Below are 20,399 nucleotides of genomic sequence, written 5' to 3'. Positions count from 1 at the left end.
GAGGAGTCCATACAAATTTGATTAAGGAGATGATTAGAGGACTGATACCACAAATGGCAGAAGACATGAGATTATTTTGCTACTGGAAAGATACAGGTTGATAGATGAAAGTGTATAATCTAAAACTAGTTAAACTTAGTGAAATTTAGCGACAATAGATATAGTTAAATAAATAATTGATAATGTATACATATGTATTACTATGATAAGTAATAATTGGATATGAATATTGAATGGTACCTATGAAAGGAAGATTAGAATTTTTTTGTTATATATAAAGGTTAATAAAAAAGAACTAAGTTAAATTTATAAGTTTGGTTATTAGGGGAAAATGTTATGATAAAAGATACAGTCAAATAAAGGAGGGATAATGATAACGTATATATATGCATGGGTACAACATAAGGAAAGTGGATGTAAATTGTAAACAATGATTTGGAAAGGAGGATTGGAAAATTTTGTTACTAAATATTATGGATGTTTAGCCAGAATAGACCATAAGAATTCAGTGTTATTGGAGGATTTTAGAAATAGCAAATGAAATGCCAGTATGTGGTTATGTTTTAAATCTTGGTATATTTTATGATGGACGTTTAAACAATTATAGTCAAATGAAAATGGAGGTATGATGATGGTAATATGTATAAATATATCTGAGTTAAAATACTTGAGTTAATATGAATTATGGTTGATGACTGTGGAAGAGATGGACGAAAGACTTCTGTAACCAACTGATACACTTTCTACAGTATGTAAAGAAGGAGGATTCTTTGTGTTGTGTCTGTTTTGAAAATAAAAAATAAAAAAATTATATATAATAAGAATAAACATGTTTCTATCATTAGAATCAGACAAAATCAAGTATGTCAAAGCCTTACATAAAGCACATATTCCACTTGATTTGACTCCCTTTATTATTTTCACTTTGTTTTTCAGTCCGTTGGGTCCAAAGACATCAGATAATGCTTATGTTATCTTTGACAAAATGATAAAGACCTTTTACAACAGATAAGGAACTCATGACGGGACAAGACTACACAACTTTACAGGCTACCATATAATTAAAACCAGTTATTCTAATCCACTTCCTAGATTACAATGCAGACATCACCCAAATTCGGTGTCATGTACACAATACGTCATCTCACTGACCTATACTAACTACATCTGGAGAACCACTTCCACTTTTTAGTACTTACAGCTATTAATGCAGACCGGAACTCAATTCAACATGCATAATTCTTCTTTTAAACTCCTCTTGAGTTCAAACTTGATATAGTGCAGGTGCAGCTTCCTCAAAGAAAGCTCTTCAGCCATCCAAGGTCAGCTGAGCAAGCAACACCTTAAAAAAGGGGAAAATCCTCTCACCAGCAAACAATGCTGAGGGAAAAAGGAATATGGAATCTTTTGTGTCGGCATTGAAGAATTCCACTTGTCCCCTTTCATAGTCCAGAAATACTCTGATTCTCCTGGGAGTACAGAGGAGCGGCAGGGCAGTTACAGGTGAGGTGAGAGCCTGGTATTGGCCAAAATCCCCTTGCAAGGCCCAAATCCCTTCCTCTGGGGTGAGTTTAAGTTCTATCTTCCTCCTCACAGAACCCCTGGCTACTCCTATCGCCCAGATGCCTCCATCTTCCACATTGACTTCCCAATAGTGTCTCCCAGATGTGAATCCTTCACAACCCAGCACACAGCAAGAGGACTTGAATCGCTTAGGATTATGTGGCACATCAGTCCGAGTGACATCCCATCTTGCACTTTTTCGATCCTCAGAAATTATGACTTGAGGGTTTGCCGTGTCTTTGTCAAGGGTTATGTTAACTGCAGGGAAAAGGAGGGAAAAGATGAATGAGGCCATTGAAATAAAAGCACTTGTTTTATCGAAACAATAATAATGCAAATAATCCTGTTAGGTAACAGAAGCTAAACATCGGTGACTGGTCTTGGATTCCCAGTATTGAAGGCAAACCTACATCACATCCATGTTCATGCAATATTCACCCTGGCAGAATGATGAGAAATAAAATCCAAAGTAAAAGAAGCATTAAGTTTAATCTGTTGATTAAAGTAGCTAACATAGCCGAGGTGGCGCAGTGGTTAAATGCAGCACTACAGGCTACTTCAGCTGACTGCAGTTCTGCAGTTCGGCTGTTCAAATCTCACCGGCTCAGGGTTGACTCAGCCTTCCATCCTTCCGAGGTGGGTAAAATGAGGACCCGGATTGTTGTTGGGGGCAATATGCTGACTCTGTAAACCACTTAGAGAGGGCTGAAAGCCCTATGAAGCGGTATATAAGTCTAACTGCTATTGCTATTGCTATATCAAATCTTATATGTAACCAACAGTCATCATTTCCTTACAGAGCCAAAGAAGCATGAACAAACTTTATTTCAAATCACATACTTACCCCATTCAGTTCCTAGTTCTGAGGGCAGAGCGTCTAAAGAAAAGAGAAAAATGGCATTTCATTTTGAAGCAGCTGTTAATTTTCAAAATGGTTAACGTTAGAATTTGAGCACTAAGTCCCATATGCTCGCAATGAATGACTGAAGGCATTTCGTTTTGGCAGTATTGAAGAGCAATTTTTCAGGAAAAAAGCCTGTTTATATTGTTTTATTGAATTAGAACTTACCGTGTTTCCCTGAAAATAAGACAGGGTCTTATTTTCTTTTGATCCTCCAAAATAAGTGCTTGGCCTTATTTTCGGGGAGGACTTAATATTTTTGAGGTACATGAGGCAATGGGCGTGATCACCTCATGGCTGCTGCCGTGTTGCAATATTTCCGGGGAAAGCTTATTCTCAGGGAAGGGCTTATTTTAGCACATGCGCTCAAAAGCCCGAATGGGCTTATTATCCAAGGAGGTCTTATTTTCAGGGAAACAGGGTAGTTGACTTTGTCTGATCTTTAAACAGGGGCAGTATGTCATCAGAAATCCCAGGTTATAGGCTATACCAGGAAGTTGAAAAAATATCCTAGAAAAAGCCAATGCTAAACTACTTCCATATTTCTGCCAATAAAACAACACAAATACATTACTCTGAGATGGGATTGACTTCAGCAAAACTACCTACTCAAAAGAATACTGTTCAGAGATTTGGGTACTTTGTGATAATTGTAGTATTTATTTTTTTCTAAAAATATATAAATTTTCCAGTTGATTTAAATGTTATATCTATTTTGCAAGTGGCAATATTGATTTAACATTAAACTTATTTATAATATTTATTGAAATTAAAATCGCAGACTTTAGAGTGCTTCTAGAGGACTAATGTCCATAATGAAAAGTCAAAATAAAAATAATGTAAATCACTGCAGAAACCTAAAAGGTTTATAAATAGAAATTATACATACAAGGTGATTTATAATCAGAAAGAAATTGACAGTAATACTAAGAAAGTACTTTGGCCACCTAATGAGAAGGAAGGAGTCACTGGCGAAAAGCCTAATGCTGGGAACTATTGAGGGCAAAAGAAGGACAGAATGGCTGGATGTAGTCACTGAAGCAGTAGGTGTGACCTTAAATAGGTTCCAGAGGATGGCAAAGGACAGAAAGGCCTGGAGAAATGTTGTCCATGGGGTCGCCATGGGTCGGACACAACTTCGCGACTAACAACTAAGAAAATGCATGGGAAAAAAATGAATAAAATCCAAACATCATTGATTCATATTATCATTCACCAGGAAGCTCTAGAGAAAAATAAACATACTGATGCATTTGAGCACTTTGTAATACTTTCAAAAGAAGTTTTAAGCAAGATTTCCCCCCTATTCTGTCCAATAGAAACTACAAAATACAGCTATTGAGCACTAACTAGATTGTAGCCAGAGGCGGGGCTTGACGTCACAACCACACGACATGCAATCTTGGGGCTCCAGGATTGATGTCGATATCTCTGTTCCTGGATGGTCCTTTTGGACCTAAACTGTTCTGAAGGAACAGTGATAGAGAAGAGCATGTCCTGCTGATCTCAGGACATCGCAAAGTCCCTAATTGATCCAGGAGAAAGCTCTTTTTGCCAGCTACAAGAGAAGCAGCCAAAACAGCTGCAGAAGGTTGGGACAAGCCCCTGAAACAGAAGCAGTACAGGAGAGACAGTGTGTCGAAATGGTGAGGAAAAAAAAATATTATTAGAGAAGGGAAAACCCAAAAGACTTGGAGTTTAAAATAAAATTGAAGACAGAAGAAAATAAGTGGTGAATTAACCCTGGTTTAAAACTATCATGTTATCTTTTCTACCTTAACTTTGTTTGTTTTTTACGGATGGACTTTTTACAAATGCCTCTTACTTTTAAACTGGACTGGTCTTTTTTTTTCTTCTTTCTCTATACTTTTTCCATTTTTTGTATTCGTGGATTAAAAGTTTCTTCTCTCGCAAGGCTTGGTCGGAGCATAATTTTTAAACATTTTACAGTTTACAGAGAGAGGCAAAAACAGATGGAAAAGAGGTAACACTGCCATCTAGTGGCTAGAGGCTTGATAATATCTGATATTACAAAGCTATAGGCTTTGTTTACTGAAAGGGTCAATGGAAAACGTTTTGTTTATACAGGTGTTCCTTTGAAGGAAAGAGAAAGTTTTGATTTGAAAAACTCCACTGAATTTGTTTGAAACCTAAAAGGTCTCGGATGTTTTGGCAGTGTTTATAACCTGGAAAATGGCACAATGTGAAAAGGAAAAGGCACTAACTTTGCAAAGAATTTTCTTAGAAATTCAAAAAGTTTTAATAATCACAGAGAGAATTGAAAAGAGACTTGAAATTATAGCTCAAAATACAGAAAGTATGGGGACAGTGATGAAGTTTGAGGACAGAGCTCAAAAAATCACACATAGGAAAGTGATAAGAAAATTGTTGACACTGACAGCAAACTGAGAGTGGAGGGAAATGACAAGTGTGAAATATGGAAAGGAGAGATCGATGAACTGGAACTTTATTTCAGATGTCAGAACATAGATGAAGAAAGGAGAGAAAATTTCAATGCTAAATGCTAAAATAAGAATGACTTAGAATAGGATAAAAGATAACTCTTTATTATTGGATATATTGAAGATGATATAATGAATCATTATAATATTAATGGTTATATATTTAGAATACCTTGTCTAAAATGGAAAGACAATAGTGATAATCAAACAAAAGAAGCATAATAACAATGTATACAAAGATATCTTGATTGACAATATGTGAATTTTGATAAAATTCAAGTGATGACTATGGAAAGGATGCAGAAAGACCTTGTAATCAATCAACACACTGTATGTAGTTGAAGAGGCTTTTATGTTATATGTGTTGTGTGTTGTGTTTCTTTGAAAATAAACATTTTATTTAAAAAGAAAACTACAAAATACAGCTATTGAGCATTAACTAGATTGTAGCCAGAATATGACTGCAGAAAAAGAGGTATCAGCAGCTTTAAGGAACCTCCAAGGTTTCAAGAAATATAGTACAATATTAGAACAACCCAGTGAAGTCAGAGCATGACCAGAGAACCCACAACGCCTACTACATGTAGTCCTTGACCTATGACTACATTTGAGCCCAAAATCTCCGTTGCTAAGAGAAACACTTGTTAAGTGAGGTTTGCTTCATGTTATGACCGTTCTTGTCATAGTTGTTAAGTGAATCAGGGCAGTTGTTAAGTTAGTAACATGGTTGTTAATTTAATCTGGCTTCTCCATTGACTTTGCTTTCAGAAGGTCACAAAAGGTGACGATCCCAGGACACCGCAACTGTCATAAATATGAATCAGTTGCCAAGTAGCACAATGGTTAGAATGCAGTATTGCAGGCTGACTCTGCTCCCTGCTGGCAGTTCGATCCAGACAGGCTCAAGGTTGACTCAGCCTTCCATCCTTCCGAGGTGGGTAAAATGAGGACCCGGATTGTTGGGGCCATAGGCTGACTCTATAAACTGCTTAGAGAGGGCTGTAAAAGCACTATGAAGTGATATATAAATCTACGTGCTATTGCTATCCAAATTTTGTTCACATGGCCATGGGGATACTGCAATGGTCGTAAGCGTGAAAAACTGTTATAAGCCGCTTTTTTCAGTGCTGTTGTAACTTCATACGGTCACTAAACAAATAGTTATAAGTTGAGCATTATCTGTATCTGTCTGAAGGTAGCCGAAGAAAAGGCAGAAAAAGTGGAGGGAACATCATGGAGAATCCTAAAATAAGGTAAAGCTAGATAGCTGCAGGAATCCTACATACTGAATGTAACATTGTTTTGTTGCTGAATATAATCGTAATTCATACCACAGATTTTTTTATACCTTTGAGATTCTTCAGCATTTCTGCAAGCACCGTATTTTTCTCTGAGAACTCTTCTAGTCTCTTTTCCATCTTCACTGGCATCCCCTCAGGGACTTGGAAAGAATCCTTATCAAACCTAGAAAGAGAAGGATCAGATCATTTTCCCCTCATGGTGCTGATGTTTGAGGAGATTAAGATGGTTAATATTGTCAGTAAAGATTGCATGACTCTTGTTTAGAAAAAGAGAACTTTTTCTGAAGGGAGTCGAGCTGCTTTACTAGCAGTATTAATAGTCTAATACTGTAAATATGCTCTTTTCTTTGGCAACCCTACAGGATCTGCAAACCTGTGAACAAAGTGAACTGCCCCATCTTATTAACAGATGCTGTCCATCACTTAACATCATTGATACTTTTCTTTAGGATGATCAGCAGTCTATATCCAAGGAATTGGATTAACTATAAATTAAATTGATCCCCATAACAATGTACTGTTTGTCCTCTTTTTTTTTACTGCCCTATCACTGGTTTGGATCCAGAATATTTAAACATTTATAAGCTACTTTTTCAAGTAGTTTTCTCCCTCCCCCCAATTTTTGACACTGATTTGGTGTGGTGGGTTAGTCATGGTTAATGTGAATCCCAGGAATGGCAATGCATTTATTTATTTATTGAATTTGTTAAGGCACTACTACAGGTAGTCCACAACTTACAACCATAATTAAGCCTGGAATTACGGTCATAAATTGTTGTGGTTGTAAGTTAAGGCATCATGTGACTGTGTCTGGGGTTTTTTTGTGATGGTCATTAAGCAACTACTATGGTCATTAAGTGACTCTATTTTACCCAATGGGCATTATTTCCCAGAAAGAGGAAGTAAACACCGGAAACTGGCAAAAAAAAAGTAAAAAACCAGTCACATGACTACAGAATGCTATAAATAGCAATAAAGGTGAACCAGTAGCCAAAGTTTAATGCAATCACATGACTGCAGGGTATGGGGTATGTAGTCATTGTAACTTCAAAGTCGGGTCATAAATAGCTTGGCGGGGGGGGGGGAGTCCATCATACCTTTTTACAGTTGTTAAGCAACTGGTTGTAAATAGAGGACTACCTGTAACTCTAGATTCAATGCATTATTGAAACTGCCTTTACAATAGTAGAATTTTGAGATCAGGATAAATTGTTGTTGGATTTGGCTCTTATTTATAATTTTTATCAATTAACCAAGCTCTTTTTTCTCATTTCTTTATTCACCAGGACAAATTGTGTCCATTACTTTTTAAAAAAAATCCAAAATCAGAAAACTGGCAGTGACTTTTCAGACCAGTACTATTTATTAAAAGGCATAAGCTTTCATGAACAAAAATCACTTCATCAGTTGCTAAACCAGTGTTTCTCAATCTTAGCAACTTTAAGACGTGTGAGGAATTCTGGGAGTTTCAGTCCATACATCTTTAAATTGACGAGGTTGAGAAACACTGGGCTAAACTAAATTAAGAAATGGGAAGAGAAGAGAAGACGGTGTTGGTATGCAGATGCACGTTATTGACTATTGTAAAGGGTTAAAAATGTATTGTCTATGTTAAGACCTTTTGAGAGCTTAAAAGCTTTTGATATATGTGACCCATAGTCTCCTACTCAATTATGCTGGTAGAGTTTGTTTCAGAACAGTTTCTGGGAGGTTAAAAAGAACTACTATTATTTTGAACTGGTTTATAAACCAGATTCAAACATGCATTTTATTCACTCTTCTGCACCAAGTCCAGTAAGTGGGATTCAGCCAGTTCGCACCACTTTGGGAGAACCGGTTGTTAACTTTCTGAGCAGTTTGGTGAACTGTTTGTTGGAAGAAATCATTAGGGCAGAGAACCAATTGTTAAATTATTTGAATCCCACCACTGACCAAGCCTGGCCTGTTTATTCTACATAGAATCAAAGAGAAACATTGCTGGAAGATGATACTTATCAAATTGAAAGAAGACATGACGGTACCCTAATCCTGTGTTTCAAGTTATCTGGGGCTTGGGATGGTGCTGTTGATATAAATATGAGTGCAAACAAAGTAGATATTTGAGTCTAGTTCCCATGTTAATGTCATTTTCTTGCTGTTTCTATTTGCCTGTGAATTCAGACAGAATAGCAAAGCAAGTATGGGCTGCCACCCAACACCTAAGAAAATGCCATGTCCTTGTCCAGTTCGGCTATTGCTTATTTATTTATTTTATTTTATTTACTAGATTTTTATCCCATCTTTATTACTTTATAAGTAACTCAAGGTAGGGAACATACATTATACTTATCCCTTCCTTTTGTTTCCCCATTACAAAATCCCTATGAGGGGGGTTGAGCTGAGAAATAAAGACTGGCCCTAACTCACCCAGCTGACTTTCATGCCTAAGGTGGGACTAAAACTCTCAGTCTCCTGGTTTCTAGACTGACATTTTAACCACTGCACCAAAAAAAAAGGAACAGTAAATAATTTCTATGCCTTTCAACCGGTAACTTCCTATCTCCTGCTATACAGTACTGTTCCTCTATATTTTGGTGCCAAGTAGAAACTGACACTACTGTATTTTGAAAGAGACAGACTTTTTGTCTGTATTGCTAGTACTAAAAAAAAAAATTATTCCCAACAATAGAGCTTCTTCTACCTGATTATCCATCACAGTGGCATTTATACAGTTGTTGTTGTGGGTAGAATTGGGGTTTTTTCTCAGGTAAACTGCATAAATTTCCCTTTTTTCATGTCTCTTTCATCTAAGTGGCATTGTATTGTTTCTTCCTGCCTCAGTGCATCGTTTTGTACCTAGAAAATATATCAGTGAATATGTGGACAACTTGTGATCCGCACTTGTTTCCAGTGCATTGCTTTGGGAGGTGACTAGTCACACACTTTTACTAGCTGTCCAAAATGGCAGCAATACTCACTGCTATTAATTATGAAATAGAATTGTAATCTTAATTATGATTGTTAGGACATTGATTAGAACTATGTGGGGAAGCTCTTAAAATGACCCAAAACCTCCCTTTCTCCAAAGTTTGCCCATCTGTCTGAGTACTGCATAGCAACTAGAAATATCTGACAAGGATTTTGTGAAATGCCCTCCTGTAGAGGTAATGGTTATCTACCTCTCAGTTTCTACTTATCTTTCCCCCCATATTATTATAATCAAAGCTTCCTCTTGTGCAGCATGGGGAGCTTAGAGGCATCCTTCAATGGAGTTAGCAAACCTGGGTGAACTACAGAAAAAAAAGCAAAATAGGAAAGCTATAAAGGTAAAGGTTCCCTTCACACATATGTGCTAGTCATTCCTGACTCTAGGGGGTGATGCTAATCTCCGTTTCAAAGCCAAAGAGGCAGCATTGTCTGAAGATGTCTCCATGGTCATGTGTGGACCCACCAAAGAGGTCCCTATTTTTCTACTTGCATTTTTACATGTTTTTTAACTGCTAGATAGGCAGAAGCTGGGAGAAATAATGGGGCTCACTCCATTACGCAGTGCTAGGGATTTGAACCACCGAACTGCTAACCTTTCTGATCGACAAGCTCAGCATCTTAGCTACTGAGCCACCGCGTCCCCTAAAGGAAAGCCATACCAACTTCAAAAGTGCAGAGTCAAGAGACAGAATTTTTTGCTTTGAAAGCTCAAACCCCCAGGTTATTTTAGACTCTGCTCTTAAAACACGAGTAGCTGATCAAGAGAATCTCTGCTAGTTGCAGTAGCCAGAACTGACAAGGAGGAACCATCTTTATGTCCCCGCATCAAGAGGCTTTGCTAACCCTTTTTTCATCTCATCTCAGTCCACCACGAAGGCAGCTCATATCCTGTTTAACTGTTCCCATTTTAGTTTTCCTCTTTCCAATATAAGACTTGTTATAGCAATAGTTTCCAAGGCTTCACTGATTATGTTGCTGGTGGTAGACTCATGAACTGGGATCTGCCAAGCTCCTCTTGTCCATTCTAGGCTGCTGCAGACATACCCTATGGCCACTGCTCTTCACTTAGACCACAGTGTAGAAGAGGGCAGAAGCCACAGAGGCATCTGCTCCCTTGCTGTTTGACTGGGCTTTACAGATACTTCTTACGTTATAATGCTGTTTTTTCCTGGAAGAGTTCTGGACCCTGTTTTAAAGACTATTGATATTTTGCAAGAGTGCTAGAGTTGTGTTTAAAAAATGGACTAGGCTATTGGTTAAGTTAAAGGAAAAAGGTAGCTTTCTGCCAACAGTTTGCTGTTGGTTTTATCCCAAATGAATGTATTATAGATTTTCTACTACTTCTGCTGTCAAGGGATTGCATGCAGCCATGCTTTCTATAGGTTTACTGTATGTGTGACATGGGGAGCTCCATGGTCTAGAGGGCTGATAGTACACAATCTCTTGATGCCAATAGTACACTACCTTGTGGCACTTATTAACCTGGGACATTGGTAGGGGTGAAATTGTCAAAGATTTCTGCTGTCAGCAGGAATGACAGGTCACAGACACAGGTTGCGTGTGCAACTTATCAGATAATTTTTGGGACACCAGTTTAGTGCTCCACCAGAAATAGCTGAAAGTGATAGGATACATTCATAGAGAAAGTCTACTGCAATGGTCTACCACTCAGGAAGCTTGAAAAGCCGTTAAATCAGGGGTGTCAAACTCAAGGCCCAGGAGCTGGGGTGCTTCAATCTGGCCCACAGGGCCACCCTGGAAAGAGTGAAGGACTAGCCTGCAGTGCCTCTCCCATCAAAAATGGAGCTCAGGAGGGCCATATGCAGTCACTCGAGCTACCGCTGGCGCCCCCAACAAGAGTGACATCAAGCTGGCCACACCCACCCCGACCACACCCACCACGGTTCCCTGAAGTCACACATAGCCCTGATGTGGCCTTTAATGAAATCGAGTTTGACACCCCTGCGCTAAATCTTCTATCCCAGGAATCTATCCAAGCCCACTCATCACAAATTAAGGATGAGGTGGCTGTTTTTCCTGCTGGCTATGGACACTCCATGAAAGGGGAAATAAAACAAGGACAATTCACCAATCACTCCCGTTTAAATTGCACCACATGAAAACTCTTTAAGGGCAGCAACAGCCACCAACTACATCACTGAGGCAGATTTTTTTTTGGAGGGGGGGGTGTTCAGGATAAATTTCTGCTAGTCAAGGACCACAGGAATGCCTATGTCCATGCTTGTAAAGAAAAGCCCTTGCGTAGCTCAATGTGTAATGCAGAAGCCAAACGCTTTGAAAGGCAAACTATCTGCCCCAAAATAAGCAAGGCCATCTTTGAGGAAAATGTGCCTCTAGTTGCGAGTGTGGAGCCACATACCTGCACAATGTGCTTCTGATATCCTAGAGAAAGAGAGGTGTGGGTGGGGAGAGAAAGACAGGAACTCTGCATGACAATGAATATAACAGTTCGATTCTCATTAAAGCCATTATATCTGAAGAACAGAGAAAGTATATTTGAGAAACTGGTGCAACTAGCTTTTAGGTTGCCTTCTAATCATTATAAGGAAAAGGACCCTCCCGTGGAAAAATGAATGAATCGGAATGAAAGCAGATGACAATACACAGATCTAAGCTTGGTGATCATGGAGAGACTTGCAGAGCAAATTTTAGCAAAAAGATACATCTAACAATATTGTTCGCTATTTCTATAGTAGGTTCTCAGATGGTATGAAATGTTAAATGCATACGATTTTGATCTCCCAACAATAATACATTAGTACAAAATATTGTACTGCTTTGCTGGTCAGGAAGGAAGGAAGGATGAGGTGAAATATCGAAAGTTAGTCTCAACAACAGTCATGTTCTAACTTTTTTCATTCAACATTACTGATTTTACACAGTTAAAAATCAAAGTAGCATGCATGCTAGCCAGATTTTGGCAGAGAGTATCTCCAATGGATTAACATTGATTGTCAATAGAGATGGAAGAAATTTTGAAATCAAAACAAACTCCAGTTTCATTTCTGATCTATAATATAGCAATGAATTACTCAGTAGGGTTTCTGTATTTATTCTCTCCAAGAACATAAGATATACTACTAATAAAGGAACACAAATAATTAAAAGCTTTTGCTTTTGGGTTATTAGCAGATTTTTTTTTTGTAAAAATTGCTTTATGAGGATTTGGGATAAAAAACACTGCATAGCAAATGGCAATCAAGACAGAAAGAGATTCGATTTCTGTTTCTTAGAGATTCGGGTGGGTTAGGTAGGAGATGGGGTAGTCATGCAAATGCCTATTTCTGTCTATGTTTTTAGAATATAGGTTTTTTTTTTAATTTCTAAAAGTATTTCTTTTTGTGGATTTTACTGTAGGAACCGAGAAATAACTTCTTCAAATAGAATCATAACCTATATCAACACCGTTCCTTCAAGTGGAATTCTCTTATTTACTTCTTTATAGAATAGAATCATAGAATATATAGATTGGAAGGGATCTTGAGATCATCTAGTCAAACCCCAATCCCTGTGCAGGCATCCGCAATAACAGCATCTCTGACAGATGGCCGTGCTGCCTGTTTAAATACTTCCAGTGAAGAAGGTCCTCCCCATTACCCAGGGCAGCTATGTAAGGCTTCATCACAATGTATTTGGCACACCTTCTTTTCAAGGTTCCTAGTTCTGAAGCTATATAACCCTCTGAAGCCACCCTTCTCACCTGAAGGAATTCACTGTCTGGCTGCTCCAGCTTCTCTTCTATCTCATCAATCAGGATAGTAAGAGCAACAATTTCATCAGAAACCTTCGTGTCATATATTTTCTGATGCTTGACAATCTCCCTCTCCATCTCCTTCAGCTGAGCCAGCAGAAGCTTCTCCTGTTCATCCAAAAAGTGATGCATTTGCTCGAATTCCATCACCACTTTTTGTCTTTCAGTGTCGGTTTGATTCTGTAATATAATAGGGAGATGAACTTTAAAAAAGGGTGGGGCAAGGCTTTGGGAAGATAAACAGTCACTGAATGTCTGGGTTCAATTTCCTAAAATAAGAGGCAATGATCTGAGTTTTTGGATCTTAAAACCAGCTTTCCAAGGTATGCAAAGCAGCTGGTCACAGTCAGGATGGAAGACAGCCCAAAACTCCATTACCTGCACTGTTTCCTATTTAAATGTTTTGTTTCATTATAAGATTAAAATATAGAAGAAATAAAAGAAAAAGAAAGAGAAAAGTACAAAAAGAGAAGCAAAAGATAACGATTTCCAACTTTATAGAGATTCTCAGTCATCCAGGACATGGTTGTCCCAAAGGTGCTTTTTCAGGAGCCAATTTGACTTCTTTGTTTTTTCTTTGAAGACATTTTGCTTCTCATCCAAGAAGCTTCTTCAGCTCTGACTGAAGTTTGAAGTTTTTGAAGTTTGAAGTTTCATTTTATTTATATGCCGCCCTATTCCCTAAAAGGAACTCAGGGCGGCGAACAACTCCAACGGGAAGGGGAACATGCAATACAAAATAGACATTTAAAATAACCAACAACCACACCTGTCAAGAGTGGAAGGGAGCTCATCAACCCCAGGCCTGCTGGCACAGCCAGGTCTTAATGGCTTTTCGGAAAGCCAGGAGAGAGGTGAGGGTCCGAATCTCCGTGGGGAGTTCGTTCCAAAGGGCCGGAGCTGCAACAGAGAAGGCCCTCCAGCGGTTCGTAGCCAGATGGCATTGGCTGGTGGATGGAACCTGGAGGAGGCCGACCCTGTGCGATCTAATGGGTCTTTGGGAAGTAATTGGCAGCAGGCGGTCTCTCAAGTACCCAGATCCAATACCATGAAGGGCTTTATAAGTAATAACTAGCACCTTGAAGCGCATCCGGAGACCGATTGGAAGCCAGTGCAGCTCGCGGAGGATAGGTGTAATGTGTGTGTATCAAGGTACACCCACAATCGCTCGCGCGGCTGCATTCTGGACAAGTTGAAGTCTCCGAATGCTCTTCAAGGGCTGCCCCATGTACAGCGCATTGCAGTAGTCCAGTCTTGAGGTCACGAGGGCGTGAGTGACTGTTGCGAGTGCCTCCCGGTTCAGGTAGGGACGCAACTGGTGCACCAGACGAACCTGGGCAAATGCCCCCCTGGTCACAGCCAACAAGTCCTTGAGGCACTTGGATGTTTATCTGTGTCCTCAGGATCACCTGAGTGCTCCTGGTTCCTATAGTCTGCGTTTTGTAACATCCATTTTTTTTTACATAAACCTCCAAGTGCTTCAAGAACCCTGCAAAAGGATGCAAATGACCAGCTGTCTGCAAGGAGTATAAATCCTTCCACTCCCCACCACCCAGTCAAAGCTGAAGAAGCTTCTTGAATGAGAAACGAAATGTCTTCAAAGAAAAAAACAAGGAAGTCCAGTTGCCTCCTGAAAAAGCACCTTTGGGACAACTTCCGACTTTCTTTGGTGCAGGAGATTACAAAAATACGCAACTTCAACTTTTGCTTTATATTTCACAGCATTTCAAACTATTTCTATAATTACAAAATCATTTTAATCATCAAAACCTAAAATCAAAGTTTCAATGTTTCAAGCAAAAAGTCCAAAAGTGGCTACCAAATAGAAACAAAATAGCAATAGCAATAGCAGTAGACTTATATACCGCTTCATAGGGCTTTCAGCCCTCTCTAAGCGGTTTACAAAGAGTCAGCATATTGCCCCCAACAATCTGGGTCCTCATTTTACCCACCTCGGAAGGATGGAAGGCTGAGTCAACCCTGAGCCGGTGAGATTTGAACCGCTGAACTGCTGATCTAGCAGTAGCCTGCAGTGCTGCATTTAACCACTGCGCCACCTCGGCTCATAAAACTAGGTACATTGTTTTCTTTAATTTAAACAGTCGATTTCTCCATCTCTACTAACTCCAGCCACTGTTCCACTGTGGGAATTAGTGTCTTTCCATCAAAACTCTTAAAAAATATAAAGAATTCAAGGGAAAAGAACTGTGGTGTTACAAGAACACAACAACAAGCTTCTGGGGTGGGAGAGAGAGAAACAGAATAGAGAAAGAGCATTTGGAGCGGGGAATGAGAGAATTTAAGCACCCAGGAAGCCACTGAAATCTGTCAACAGAGACTATACTAACCAGAGATTCCTGATGTCTAACCTCTCCAGCCAGTTTTAGTCGTAGAAGTTTCTCTAGTTCTTCCTTCAGTTTTTGCAGACGGCATTCAATTTCTTTCTAAAGAAAAAGAATCTGAGTTTGAAATATTTAGTTATAATTAATTGTTCTAATCCCTCCCTAGATTTCTACCCAGCAGTATCTGGCTGAAAATGTTATGCAAGGTAGAACTTGGTTAATAGATGGCTCAGAGGCCACCAGATAATCACTCTTGAGGCAGCTGAGATTGTGCATCATATCAGGAATTAGAGCATAGAAAAGATTTCTACAACTTCGAGAGGCTGCTTGAAAGAAATGGCAAGGGTGAAAAGGTGGGGTTATCTGAAAAAGCAACATTGGACACTACCTGACTATTGCACTGAATCAAGTGAGACTACTGCACATCTTTTTTTGTATGGAAAATCTAAAATGCCAGCCCGCTATTAGATGTAAACAAATGTTATAAGTAAGGTCTACCAGTACTTTTTCATCTATAATTATCAAACACATCAGTATTTTTCACTGGAAGCAGCAAACCTATCTGTGAAAATATTGCAAGAGCTTACAGAGGAATTATTGAGTCTGTCATCTTCACCTCTATAACTGTCTGGTTTGGTTCTGCAACCCAACAAGACAGACACAGGCTTCAAAGGATCATCGGAACTGCAGAAAAAACAATTATTGCCAACCTGGGGACCATTGAGGACCTGTACACTGCATGAGTCAAAAAGAGGGCGGTGAAAATATTTACAGGCCCCTCACATCCTGGATATAAATTGTTTCAACTCCTACCCTCAAAACGACAATACAGAGCACTGCACACCAAGACAACTAGACACAAGAACAGCCCCCTCCCCCAACGCCATCACTCTGCTAAACTAATAATTCCCTCACCACTGTCAAACCAATCACTAAAACTGCATTACTATTACTATTAATTTTCTCATCGTTCCTATCACCCACCTCCTCCCACTTATGACTGCAGGAGTGCAACTTTGTTGCTTGTATCCTTACGATTTATATTGATATTGATCGTTTCATGATTGCTTATTTGTACCCTATGACTATCATTAAGTGCTGTACTTTATGATTCTTGACCAACGTATCTTGTCTTTTTATGTACATTGAGAGCATATGCACCAAAGACAAATTGCTTGTGTGTCCAATCACACTTGGCCAATAAAGAATTCTATTCTATTCTATTCTATTCTATTCTTACAAGAGTTGTTCTACACGTGCTTCGGATTGAGTCAGGATGCAGACAGAAGAAAAGGGGGGTAGCGTTCAGATGAAGATTTTGCCCTCCCTCCCTCCGGGGATTTTAAACCTGACTTGGGAGTTGGCCGGAAGGAGAGCCAGGCGCGCGTAAACCCGTGCGGGGCAGAGGGCGCGCGCGCCTCCCGATACCTTATAATCCTGGGCGGCCTCTTCAATGGGGAAGACCGTGTGGCTCCGGTGAGCCCGCGCCTCTCTGCAGATACAACAGATGAGGCTTTCCTCCTCGCTGCAAAAGAGCTTCAGCGCCTCCTGATGCTTTTCGCACAGCGGCCTCCCCTCTCCTTCTTCTTGCCCGGCGGCCCCTTGCAAGGCGTGCAAGCTCAGCCTCCGGGTGATTTCCACCACGTTTCCCAGCTCCCGGTTGGGTCTGAAATTCCTCTGCAGGGCAATTTCCCGGCATTGCGGGCAGGAGAAATTGGTGCTCTGGTCCTTCCAGCACTGGGTGATGCAGGCGCGGCAAAAGCTGTGGCCGCAAGCAATGGAAACCGGGTCTCGGAAATACTCCAGGCACACGGAGCAAGTGGCTTCCTTGTGGAGGCTTTCCACCGGGTTCTCCATGGTGACCGAGGGACCCCTCCACTTTCCTTGTCCCGGATCGACTGAACCGATAGCGCTAGCGGATGAACCGAGCTACGGAAAGAATGGCTCTGATCTGCGCGCTCCGCCCGCCGGAGAAACGTCACCTTCTCGGTGCTGCCGCCGAAGGGGGCCTTGGTCAGTCCGTCTATTCACCCTGATTTCCAAAATCGGGGTGATTCGGGGCGGAAGGGGCAGGAGGCTCAAGCCGCTGCAATCGCCCCTCCTTGAGTTCAATCAGGCGCGTCTGGAACAAGGCCCGAAGCCTGCAAAGCATCTCTTCGCGGAAACTCTCGGAGCGGAACTGCCTCGGTTCCGCACGGCCGGTGCCAATGGCTCGCACCGCCAGTGAAGCAGCCGCGCTGGGGAGGTCTGGGGTGGGCTGATCCTCTTTGACAGCCCCCAGAGGAAGAGCTAGGTAGACGTCAAGCCGTTACCCGTTTAGGCGGCTGCGCGTTCCTATCCCCCATCCCGTCTGCCTGCTTGAAAATGGGGATGGAGGGAGTGGTGGTGGTCAAGAGAATGGCAAATTGCATTCAGAACAGCCAGAACAGAATAATAGAGTTGGAAGGGAACTTGGAGGTTTTCTAGTCCAACCCTCTGCATAAGCAAGAGAGACGTACTATTTCAGACAATTAATAGATTAACATTAACAGAGTTGGAGGGGAGCTCATAGGTCATCTAGTCCAACACCCACCCACCCACCCCACTCAAGCAGGAGACCCTAAACCATTTCTGGAAAATGGCAGTCCAATTTCTTCTTGAAAGTCTCAAGTGATGAGGCCCCCACAACTTCCGAAAGCAACTTCTGTTCCATAGGTTGATTATTCTCACTGTCAGAAAGTTCCTCCTTATTTCTAGGTTGAATCTCTCCTTGGTCAGTTTCCATTTTTCAAGCTTTGAAAAATAGCTTGACCCCCTCTTCTCTGTGGCAGCCCCTCAAATATTGGAACACTGCTCTCATGTCTCCTCTGGGCCTTCTCTTCACTAGACTAGCCATGCCCAGTTCTTGCAACCATTCTTCATATGTTTTAGTCTCCAGTCCCCTAATCATTCTATTTGCTCTTCTCTGCACTTTCTTCTCTGCACTTTTTCTAGAGTCTCCACATTTTTTTTTATAGTGTAATGACCATAACTGGATGCAGTACTCCAGGTGTGTTCTTACTAGGGCTTTATAGAGTGGTATTAGTACCTTACTTGATCTTGATTGTATCCCTCTATTAATGCAACTTAGGATTCCATGAGCTTTTTTGGTTGCACACTGGTGGCTCATATTTAGCTGGTTGTCCACTAAGATTCCAAGGTCCCTTTTGGCAGCCCAATTGGCAATCCAGTCTGTTTCTAAAAACCTCAAGTGATGAAGCACCCACAACTTCCGAAGGCAAGCCTTCCACTGGTTAATTGTTCTCACTATTAGGAAATTTCTCCTTAGTTCTAGGTTCCTTCCTTCCTTCCTCAGATGTGGGCGGGGAGATTGGGGGAGACCTCTTTCAGCAGTGCTAATAGGGGGGCAAGAAGAAGTATGTAGTTGTTGGAGAAAAATCTGTCAGGGGAAAATTCTGTTCCATCCCATTTGCAATTTATAGGTTTTCTCTCCCTTCTCACATTAGGGTCCATTTTGGCTACTCAAGCAGGACACTACTGTTCTTCAATTTTTCACCATTTCAAGATTTGCCCTACCACTTTAGTGTAGTGGTTAACATGCCGGCCTAGAACCAAGAGACTCTGAGTTCTAGTCCTGCCTTCAAAACAAATTGGGTGAATTTGAGCCAGTAAGTTACTCCTTTCTCTCAGCCCAATCTACCACACAGGGTTGTTGGAAAAATAGGGGGCGGAAAGAGCATTAGGTATTTTTGCTGCCTTGAGTTGTTTATAAATAAATAAAGGCTTTGCAAAGACAGATCAAGTACGTTGATACGTTCAAGCAATTAATCCATGAGCAAGATACACAGGAAGTAGTGTATTTATAGCCAAGCCTCATGAAAATACAAAATTATTAATGTGATTGGTTACAGATTAATTATAAAAATACTATGTTTTAAAATAGACCCAAATTGCTGTGATGTACCCACTAAATGTTGAACTGCAGCTTTGGCAAATTCTGACCAACTTTATCTTGAAGTGTGAACAGAATATTGAAAATATTCTGGTGTGTCTATTTGCTTCTAGGCTTGCTAAATATTTACTTAAAACCTTATTATTAGAGGAGTGGCTTAAATCCTTTCATATTTCTTCTTTAGCCAGGAAGCTGGAGTTCTGCCAATCAGCCCGAACAAAACCTCTTATAGAATAGGGCTGGGACCATCCTGACTTTTGATGCATGAATTGAATTGAATTGAATTTATTATATTTCTATGCTGCCCTTTTCCCCGAAGGGGACTCAGTGTGCTGGAATCAGCACTTCCAGCACTTCCTGCTATTTCCATTAAATTATTTCTTTTTGGGTTCTTGTTTGAGCCCAAAACACATGGCTCGGCACTTTCCATGTCGGATTTTAATTCTCTAACTACTTTTCTCTCTCTCTTTTTTTTCCCCACAGGAAACTCTGAAGTCTTCAAAAGTTTCATTAATGTTGTTACTGTTTGTGGACTTTTTTTTTTAGTGAAAACAGTGACAACATAGCACTGTTTCCCCAGAGGAATATCTAACAACAGCGGCAGAAAGAAACTGTTTAGCACAGACAGCCATTATGTCCACAGAGGAATTGACAAGAAGACTTAAGGAAGAACTGATCTGCTCCATTTGCTTGGACTGTTTCCATGATCCAGTCTCCATACACTGTGGGCACACCTTCTGCCAAGCTTGCATTACTGGATACTGGGTTTTCATTAACAAAAAATGTTTCCACTGTCCTAAGTGTAGAAAAACCAGCCGGAAAAAAATCCTAAAGCGCAACTGAGAGTTAGGAAACATTGCCAAAATTGTCCCAAAGCTGGATGAAAAAACCAAAGAAAAAGAAAAGGCAAAAGAGAAGGTCTGCCAGAGGCACCAGGAACCGCTGAAACTTTTCTGCAAAAATGATCAAATGGCGATCTGTGTGGTGTGTGACAAATCAAAAGAGCACAAGGACCATACAGTGGTTCCTATGGAGGTAAGATCAAACAATGCTAGGTGGCATATTTCTTGCTGTGAGGGCTAAAATGTAGGCCAATTTTTCATGTATTCTTCATTTGTTGTCTGACATGTTTTGTATACTAGCTTCGTGGCTCTCTGAAG

The 20,399-nt window shown here is 40.4% G+C and overlaps 1 protein-coding gene across 1 annotated transcript; it reads right to left on the bottom strand.

Annotated features, from left to right (window-relative positions):
- Positions 1 to 588: 588 nt before the first annotated feature.
- Positions 589 to 17,598, bottom strand: LOC106547980 (zinc finger protein RFP). Its single transcript, XM_014065265.2, has 7 exons — positions 16,737 to 17,598; positions 15,315 to 15,410; positions 12,916 to 13,146; positions 11,575 to 11,597; positions 6,275 to 6,390; positions 2,408 to 2,440; positions 589 to 1,821 (listed from the first exon to the last, which is right to left on the bottom strand). Exons 1-7 carry the CDS (start codon positions 17,163 to 17,165, stop codon positions 1,310 to 1,312), a joined length of 1,440 nt encoding a protein of 479 aa, XP_013920740.1. The 5' UTR covers positions 17,166 to 17,598; the 3' UTR covers positions 589 to 1,309.
- Between the last annotated feature and the right edge of the window lie 2,801 nt (positions 17,599 to 20,399).

The sequence above is a fragment of the Thamnophis sirtalis genome, unplaced genomic scaffold (genome assembly GCF_051295495.1).
Source record: "Thamnophis sirtalis isolate CommonGarterSnake01/CBP01778 unplaced genomic scaffold, rThaSir2_p1.2 scaffold_3, whole genome shotgun sequence".
Lineage (NCBI taxonomy): Eukaryota > Metazoa > Chordata > Lepidosauria > Squamata > Natricidae > Thamnophis > Thamnophis sirtalis.
The sequence above is the reverse complement of the archived record's forward strand: the minus strand, read 5'-3'. Positions and strand labels throughout refer to the sequence as shown.